General features: G+C 42.7%; 1 protein-coding gene across 4 annotated transcripts; it reads left to right on the top strand.

The window, feature by feature from the left end:
- Nucleotides 1-53: 53 nt before the first annotated feature.
- Nucleotides 54-4,065, top strand: GPR12 (G protein-coupled receptor 12). Of its 4 annotated transcripts, none has more exons than XM_064409153.1 (2): nucleotides 54-230; nucleotides 799-4,065. In XM_064409153.1, exon 2 carries the CDS (start codon nucleotides 814-816, stop codon nucleotides 1,816-1,818), a length of 1,005 nt encoding a protein of 334 aa, XP_064265223.1. In that variant the 5' UTR covers nucleotides 54-230; nucleotides 799-813; the 3' UTR covers nucleotides 1,819-4,065. The 4 variants fall into 4 exon arrangements, with proteins under 4 accessions (XP_064265223.1, XP_064265221.1, XP_064265220.1 ...); XM_064409151.1 differs by having other exon boundaries at nucleotides 55-230; nucleotides 802-4,065; XM_064409150.1 differs by having other exon boundaries at nucleotides 56-213; nucleotides 802-4,065.
- The last annotated feature ends 5,521 nt before the right edge of the window (nucleotides 4,066-9,586 follow it).

Consider the following 9,586-nt stretch of genomic DNA (forward strand, 5'->3'; position numbering starts at 1 on the left):
CACGCACACGCCCTGCGCGCGCGCGCGCGGGGGGCGCGCACCTGCGCTGCGCCCTCAGCCTGCCCCCCCCGCCCCCCCCCACGGCGCGCGCGGCGCCGGCCCCGCTGGCGCCTGGAAGGGACCGCGGCGACCCCTCCGAGCCTCCTCCTCCTCCTCCTGCTGCTGCTGCCGCCTTCGTCCATCCTTCCTCCGAGCCGCCGGGGGACAGCCCAGGTGATCCGCCGCTGGGGGTGCGTGGGGGATCCGTGTGTGTGTCTGTGTGGTGTCCGCGTCGAGTTTGCAAGTTCTCAGAGGATATCGCCCCACTCTCCCCCCAGCCCGGGCGGGGTTTCCTCACCGGGGGTCGGGGAAAGATATTCCGCCTCCCCTCCTCCTTCCCCACCCTGTCCGCTCCCTCCGTGGCCGGCAGAGCCCCGCGGTGCATTGGCGCTGCGGGCTGGCGGGGCTGGCACCGGCCCGCAGCCCCCGCCCAGAGCGCGGCGCTCGGAGGGGCTGCGGCCGCTGCCCCCCGTGCCCGTGCCCGTGCCCCCTTCCCGTGCAGGGTACCCCGAGGATCACCCAGCCTCCGTGCACCGGTCCCTTGGAGGGTAATCTCGGGCAGTTTTAAATAGCCTCCCCCCTCCCCCGTTTTTTTTTTTTTTTTTTTGTTTTGTTTTTATTTTCTATTGTCACATTTATGTAACAAGTGCCTGCCTGCACATCAGGCTGGTGTTGCTGTCTAGGGCGTTGCATGCTCCGGGGGGGGCGATGTGTCCGGTGCTGTGGCTGAACATTAAAAACAATGTCTTTCTGTTGAAGAAGACAGGGGTTAAAATGAATGAAGATCTGAAGGTTAATTTGAGCTGGCTGCCTCAGGATCATGTAGAAGCCAGCTCTACAGAGAATGCCTCATCTGCAGGCTCCTCCCTGGTTCCTGCCGTAGACCCTGAGCCAGAGCTTTTGGTAAACCCCTGGGACATTGTCTTGTGTACTTCAGGGACCCTTATCTCCTGCGAAAATGCCATTGTGGTTCTGATCATTTTCCATAATCCCAGTCTTCGCGCCCCCATGTTCCTCCTGATAGGCAGCCTGGCGCTGGCAGATCTCTTAGCAGGCATTGGATTGATCATCAATTTTGTTTTTGCCTACCTTCTGCAGTCAGAAGCTACGAAACTGGTTACGATTGGACTGATTGTTGCCTCTTTCTCAGCATCTGTTGGCAGCTTGCTGGCCATCACTGTTGATCGTTACCTCTCCCTGTATTATGCTCTGACTTACAATTCAGAGAGGACTGTCACTTTTACCTATGTCATGCTTGTATTGCTCTGGGGAGCATCTATCTGTATTGGACTGCTGCCTGTAATGGGCTGGAACTGCCTCAGAGATGAATCCACCTGCAGTGTTATCAGACCACTCACTAAAAATAATGCAGCTGTCCTCTCGGTCTCTTTCTTGCTTATGTTTGCCCTCATGCTGCAGCTCTACATCCAGATCTGTAAAATCGTGATGCGCCATGCCCATCAGATTGCCTTGCAACACCATTTCCTGGCCACTTCTCACTATGTGACCACCCGAAAAGGAGTGTCTACTTTGGCCATTATTTTGGGGACCTTTGCTGCTTGCTGGATGCCTTTTACGCTCTATTCTTTAATAGCAGATTACACCTATCCTTCTATATATACCTATGCCACCCTCCTGCCAGCTACCTACAATTCCATCATCAATCCTGTCATATATGCTTTTAGAAACCAGGAGATACAGAAAGCACTTTGGCTCGTCTGTTGTGGCTGTATTCCTTCTAACCTGTCTCAGAGGGCAAGATCACCCAGTGATGTCTGATTGGCAGCCACGAGGACGCTCCTTAACGTGTTACTTTCCAGACATTCTGTCTTTGGTTTAGATGCATTCATTAAATGGTGTGTGATGGGTTCACATAAAAACCACAGGATGGACTGACCTTTTTGTAAACAGAGAAAACCCCAGCGACCGAAATCAATCGAGCGGTTTAAGGAAGATTTCCAAAATCAAAATAATCAGTGTTCTTAACAGATTTATAATGTTGCTCAGGGTCTTTTTGTCATATTACCCAGACTTTGCCATGTTTGCCATGATTTTACATTAAGTTTTCTAATTAAAATTAGATTGAAACAGCACACTTCTTTAAAATTGTTTATGTGATTGAATTTAGTCATACTGCATGTTACAATCTGTTGTTTGGATATTTTTTCCTCTTTATTTTTTTTTTTAAACAGAAAAAAACCCCAAACCAAGTCCTGTAACCCCATCTGTATATCATCAGAACACTCTTCAAAATAATGGCCAATTGTACTGATTTATATGGAATTCATTGTAATAATATCAGTGCAACGAATTTGCTCGAAGTGAGAAAGTACTCATGCAGCTTTTTATTTTACATCTCAGCATGAATTAGGTTGACAGTTGTTTTCAAGAGTTACCTGTTCTCTCATGTGTTCTGGCTGGATGCTAAAGCAAGAGATGTGCATTGCTTTCCTTTTCAAAAATCAGACATGCGTTTTCCCTTGCATGTGGGACATTGGAGCTGTGCTGTTGATTTTAAAACTGATGGGGGTATCTTTGAAATTGACGAAACAATATGGCCTCTTTCAGCTATGCGTTTGTAATAGATTGAAAACTAGGTTTCTCAGACAAGTTTATCTTTTCAGAACAGTATGAGAAAAACAATGTATAGATTGCTCACAGCACATATTTAGCACTACATCAAATGGTTCCCCTACATTTTTTTACCAAGTCAATACTATTACCATTTGTTTTCGCTGTTCTCTGATGTAATTTTAAATACCAACATTTATAAATTCTCAAAGCATATCTGGTTCATAATTATATGCAACCAGGACTGCAAGATGAAACAGTGTTTTCTCCTTTTCTGGCAGTTTCATTTTTTGCACTGTACACATGTCTGTTCACTTCATTATAGGACTTCATTATAGTTCTGGTCTAGAAAGCAGAGCTTCCTCTCGTGAATGGTTAAATTTCAAACTGCTTCTAACCTTCCACTGAAGCCACATTAAAATGCACTAGAAATAAAGCATTTTTTTCCTGATTTGAAGACTACTCGATTGTCAGAGAGAAAATCTTCCCTGGCACCTGTCTTCATGAAACTTATGGTGTACCCTCGTGTCAGCACATGGGAGTTCAGAGCACTGCTTCCATTAGTGCTGATGGGAACTCAAGGTGTTCATGCCCTGGCATCAGCAGGAGGTTATACTCCCTTGAATGTCAAAGTCAGCATATTGTATTGTTGCTTCAATACCTTCCATCTGAAAAAAAAAATTCCAAGACTCAAGTGTAAAAATAGCAATATTTACAGTTTGATGAAAAAATATACCTGTGTAGTAGAGGTAGTAGAGACAACTGTGCTGCTGGTCTGGATTTTTCCAAATGGAATCTGTCCTTTCCACGTGGAAGTTTGGATGACTGTAGCTTTTTGTGGCAAAGTTTCTGTGACGTTAAGAATCATATGCTATACACAAAGCTGAATCTCAAATGTGAGTTGTCTGTAAACAAGGCTCTGTAGAGATTTTTATGAGCAATAATTAATTTTGGTTGCAATGCTGGGTTTAAATTCCATTATTTATTTGGTTCAACCTTCATGATATTTGGTTCTTATTTGGTAATCTGATTAGTTTAATGATAATTGCATGGCATGACCCAGTAGGGCTGTGAATTTGAAGTTCCCCTGGCTTCCCTGTGATTTACAGATGCTCAGCAAGTTAGACTATGACCTCTGCTCAGTGTAGGGTATCAGTGTTCTTTATCTACATATGAATGTTACTGAAACTCTAGTCATTGAATTTTCTTACAATTTTTGTATAGGAAATACTTACTTCATAAATATCCATGATACCTATGTGTGCAGTTTCGCAAGTATGCAAACTATTGGGAAATAATGGCAGTAAAAGTCATGAGATGAATAATGTAGAGAGGCTGAATCATGTAGGATGGCACTTTAAAAAAAAAAAAAAGTTAAAGTCATGCAAACTTTGCTCTCCCTGCTTTTTCCCTTGTTTCTTTTTCTGTATCAAATTGCTAAAAGTATGATGAAGATGAGCAGCTACAACTGTGACCAAAATTCAGTCCTGAGGGCAACTGTTGTTTTCCTTATGCAGATGTGTTCTCATCCTCTTGGATAACCTCACAGGCATTAGTGCTTTTCTCTAGGCAACACCTGTGTGGTAGGGAAGCCAGAGAAAAACAGCACAGAGGGAGATAATGTCATTCCCTCTTCTCATGCAGTTTCACCTCGTGTCCTTGTCATCTTCCTCACTCCACAGACTGCTCAATTCTGCAGAGGCTCTCCAGTGTGCCGGGGGAGCCGACCTCTTCCTTGTGCCAGAGCAGAGAGATTTGTAATTGGAAGCTTCTCTCCTGAGGAGCAGAGCAAGTCAAACGGAGGAAAGAAGGATTAATTATAGCAATCCCACAAAGCTGGCTCATAGGGATGTGATTTGCCCTTGTTTGAGGAGTTGTGCATGGTTACCTTCCACCACAAACAGATGAGAAACATGATTCTGCCTCCAAAGATACTGCTGTGACCTCCCGTAAAGATTCCAGAAATATGTTCCAAAAGTGAGGCTGTGCAGCATAGGCTGGAAAATCCTACTGAACATAGGTTTGCCTGCAGCTGCCAGGCCAAACTTTACTGTAGTCTGCAGCACCGGGATGGGTGCTGCACATCTCTGAGTGAGCACACCTCTGAGTGAGCTCTGGGACATGGGGGCAGAGCTGTGGGTGCAGAGCTGCCTACCGGGCTCACACAGAAGAATTGCTTGACAGCCAGCCACCTTTCAGACCCTGCAGAGTTAAGGAACTCTCTGCTGTCCCCTCAGAATGACAGTGGAGGTGCCCGTGCTGTATGGTGAGGTGCCAGCATCCATCCAAGGTCCTCCTGGAACTGGCAGAAATCCAGCCAACTTGCAGTTTCTGATATTTTGTTGGCCTATCAAACAACAGCCATGCATGAGACCAGGTTACATTCACCATTGTGTGTGCAGTGAAGTGGCTTTCATATCTCCATTGTAATGACAAAAGGTGGTTTTTTTCTTTAACATGTAATTTAGTTTAAGAATTGAAGTTCATGTTTATTTATTAACACACTTGGCCCAAAGTGAGTAACAGGTTGTATCCTGATGCGAAAAAATTATTGTGGTCAGTTTTTTTCACACATCCATCCTCAAAGCTTAGGAGAATTTTTTTTTTGTCTTCTTTTTTTTCTTTTTTTTCCCCTTCTTTTTCTAACCATTTCCCCCAATAATAGTATTTCAGCAATAAGGAGAAACACGTTTTTAGCACAAGAGCAATAAAAATCCTCCATGATGTGGATACTATAAACTGCTGAGTAAACTCAGAGCAATAGAGAGGAAGCAATATGTACTTTAGACAAAAACAAGCAACTTGCCTAAGGACTTTTAGTAAGCATAAGTCTTCCTTTGTTAAGGAGATCCTATCAGACCAATGTAAAACATTATTTCTGGTTGATTTGTTTTATAAGCATTGAATTCCTGAATAGAATTACACAGCAATAACATTTTACCTAAATTCTTGGATCCTGAATTTGTGCTATTTGCTGGAAGAATTATGTACTGCATTGGGGAGTTTTATTCTTTTCATTGTTTGGCATTTAGTTGTACAGCATTCTGTGGATAAATTAATAGTGTTCAAGATTTCCAGTTATAACTTGATCCTGAGAATACCTGAATTGGTCATGCTCATCAGGGTGACTGAGAAACGGTGCTAGCCTCTTCTGCAGACAGCTTGATTGTGATACCAGTGAAGAAAACCCCTGCCAATACCCAGGCTCTTTGGAAGCAGGCTCTGATATTGCTTCTGTATCTTCCTACCATGAACACTCAGTGTCATAAGCAGTTGCATCCATCCTTTAGTGTTCAGGGACCAGCCTTGAGGCATCTTGGAGTCGCTAAAACTCCTCCATGGACAGCAGTGAACTTTGGCAGAGACCTGTGCTCATGCTGCCCCCAAAGAGCTATTATTCTCTTGCCTTGTTTTCTTAGGGATTTTTTGGCTTTTAGAAATAAAATACATGTGACTTCATTTCCCCAAGGTGATAAGCAACCTTATAAGCAAGTATGACTGGAAGTTGGGGTAAAATAGCATTGCTACAAATTAAGCCCCTGAAGCATAACTATACACTCATTACTTTAAAAAAAGAAAAGAAAAAAGTAATTCTGTAACATTCAGAATAATGTTTCCAAAATGTTGGCCCTTTTATGATGAGAAACTATGTAGGGTCTGTTTTTTTCTATGTACCATAAATAAATAAAAATAAGAATTGGACAGAGCAGTTGCTATTTAAAAATCCATTTAAAAGTGACAGCAATCCTGTCACTTTATCTGAGATACTGAATGGTTCTAGATGGGCTTAATGGTAGTCCAGAGAAGTTCTGTGGATAAAAAAATAAGATCTCTTAATCTCTGCTTATAGAGAGCTAAAAGGAAGGAACTATAAAGGAGAGGTATAATTTATATCTCATGAATATGCAATAGGTCAGGAAAGATAAATTAGGCATGTGTATCTCCCTCATCTGTCAAGAAAAGAATGATGGTACTCCCAATAAACTTGAAAGGTCTCCTGACTGGAAATATTTTTTTGGTACAAGAGGAAATTACCCCTTAAGACTGGGTGCTGCTGTCTTCTTCAGATCAAGAAAATGCAGTTCCTTATAATGGATCAGAAATCTGAATGAACTGCAAGGATATCTACTTTCATATTAAGTGGATGATGAAAGATGAGAGATGGAAGTCTTTACAGCTTGGTGAATCAGCCAGATTCAATCACTCGGTGCTTGAGCTTGGCCAGGAAGGATGCTTGAATAAGTGCGCCCCTGTAAGAAGGGTGTTGAGAGCTGTCCATGTGGAGGCTCATCCCAGGGGCTCAGAGCCCCCAGGGGGCCCCTGGGGCTGCCCCTGCTCCGGGGTGTGGTGCAGCAGTGCCCTGTCCTTGGGGCTGGCATTGTGGCCACCCCTCGTGAGTGCCATTCAGAGAGCAGAGAGTAGGAGATGTGACCAGAAGTGAGGTACCCCTTCCTTGAAAATGTTGCCCCATATTTTATTCTGATTATTACTTGTCAGCACAGTCTTGTGTAGCCCTACTTGAAATTAGAAGAGGGTTTTTGTGGAAAAATATTGAAAATACAAAGTAGGACCACCAGAAGATTATTTTACAGTAAGTCATTATGTATTTCTGTTCCTTTTGAGAAGCAGCTAAGCCTGTAACTTTGTACTAAACATTTCTTTGAAAACAGCATGCCTTTGCTCTAAAATTCCATGCTGTGGTTTATTCACAAAATTGTTGTGATCTTGTAAGCCCCACTAGAAGAAAGAGTTGCACATTTCACTGTTATACAAATTTCTTATACAAGAGAAGGGAAAAATCCAAACTTGAATGTAGGTTAGGTGAAACCCTATTGCAGTTAATTAGTGTGTCACTGCTGTGATGCAGACTAATTCAGTGCCCCGTGGAAAGGATGGGGGAGATTTTTATTTTTTTATATTTTAACTGATGGCCATAGGACTACAGGTTGGGTTATTTTTCTTTTTCTCCTTCACCTCCACACCACCCCTGCCCCAGCAATAAGATGTCTGGTACAGTCCTTTTGTTTCAAGGCAAATATTGGTTTGCAGTTGGACTCAATGATCCTAAAGATTTTTTTTCAACATAAATTATTCTGTGATTCTAAGTACCTGCCTCTTATAAGTACAGTGGTGCTTTCCCAGGTAAAAGCTGATTTACAAAGTTTTTAATTGTTATGACCCTTTCAAACATATCAGCAGCCCTTTTTCATTGAACCAGTTCAGTGAGCATTTCCCTTACACAGGAAATGTCAGATTCACCTGTGGTAAGGGAAAGCAAGTGTCCTGCTGCTGTTTTCTTTACACTGGTAATATTCTTTTTCCTCTAACCACTTGATCCCAACCGTATGATCTACCATGATGCCCAAGCACAGACTTCTTGGTTTCTCAAGGAAAAAACAAGCCAATACCAACTGCACGTGCTGAAGACTGCATTCTGCAATGATTTACCTTAGAAAATGGAGAGGGCTTTCCCTTTTAAAAAACAGATGCCAACAAAATAGATTTTTTTTTTTTTTTTCGTTTAAGTGTAAACTCATTCTTAAAAGGAAATAACATACTAGTTATATTACATGCTGAGTAGAGAAACAGCTTCTTGGAGTATTTTAGTATGCCATTAACTTGATTAAGTATGATGAGCTGTCACTTTTAAATATCATAATTACATATTTAAATATATATATAATATATACACATAATTATGATTGTTAATTTAGTTTCTATATGTATGACATGCCATATATCATGCTCTATACCTTCATTGTGGATGTGGTTAAAGTATAACTTGTCTGCTTGGCAGTTTCTTATGATCAAACAAAAATATTGCCCAACTTGTATGAGTCTTGCAAACACTGAAAGATTCAGCAGTAATTGATATTTCAGCAAACAAAGACAGGCAAGAGCTTTTGGAAGGGAAGCAAATTCTCATGTCTTTAATTTGGACAAATCCCACTGCCATCTTTGAGATTGCAGGAATGTTTTCCATGACCACAGGTGGTACAGAATGCAGGAGGGATACTTGCATGAGCCCATAAAGCAGCTATAACTTTTTCCACACACTGTTCCCTTTTCTCTCTTGCTCTTTTTCTGTCTTCCATAGGTGCTTTGGTAACAGGACTGCACAGATCATGATTCCACACAGTTGTGGGACACAGGTGGACATTTTACACTGGCTGATGCTAACCTGGGGAATGTTAGAATACCTAAAAAAATTTATGCATTCATTTTTTTAAAGGATGCACAAATTACATATATGCTTCAGGGGTTTTCTGGGAAAAAGGCCTAGGACCTCTAAGATTTAGGGCCAAGGTATAGAGCTCTAATGCATTGATTACTTATGGTCACCATAGAATTTTCCTCTTACTTCGGTGTTCACTAAGAATGAACCCATCAAAATAATGAGGAATTTGGCTTCCCCTGCTTTCAAGGGAAAGATATCTTATAGCATGCAAATAAAAGCAGCATGACCTGGCTTTCGAAAATGGAAATACCCACATCCAGAAAAGGGCAAAAGGGTTGTGTCCCCATGGAGTGTGGGCAGTTGTGCCCCATCCATGGGGTTTTGTGTTGCCACTCTTTGGTTGCCCTCTGACAATGTAGTCCCTCAATACGTGATCAACACTCAGTCCTCCTTGTGGTGCCTCTGCCCCAGAGGGCTCAGGGGAAAAGAGCACAGAGGTGAGGCTTTTCTGATGGGTTTGGAAGGAGCTCTACTCTCAGCACAGAGCTTTCTGAAGACGTGATAGAAATCAGGGAGCCTTCTTCAATCACATTCCAGCCAAATCTTTTCTTTTGTGTAGCCCTCTCAGGGTAAGCAGAGACTTTCCTTAGTCCAGGAGGAGGGTGAGTGGTTGCTGGGAGTTAGCACGCTCCAGCACTCAGCTTATGACACGGCAGCTATCCCAGAGCTGAGCAGCTGAAGGTACAGTAATCTGGTGCTGAACTCAGGCTGGTCCCTCTAGGAAGAAAATGCACTTTT

Source organism: Passer domesticus, chromosome 2 (genome assembly GCF_036417665.1).
Source record: "Passer domesticus isolate bPasDom1 chromosome 2, bPasDom1.hap1, whole genome shotgun sequence".
In the NCBI taxonomy this organism is placed as follows: Eukaryota; Metazoa; Chordata; class Aves; order Passeriformes; family Passeridae; genus Passer; species Passer domesticus.

Bases quoted from the DNA above. Each gene is read 5' to 3' on its own strand.
- GPR12 (XM_064409153.1), top strand. From the start codon at position 814: ATGAATGAAGATCTGAAGGTTAATTTGAGCTGGCTGCCTCAGGATCAT.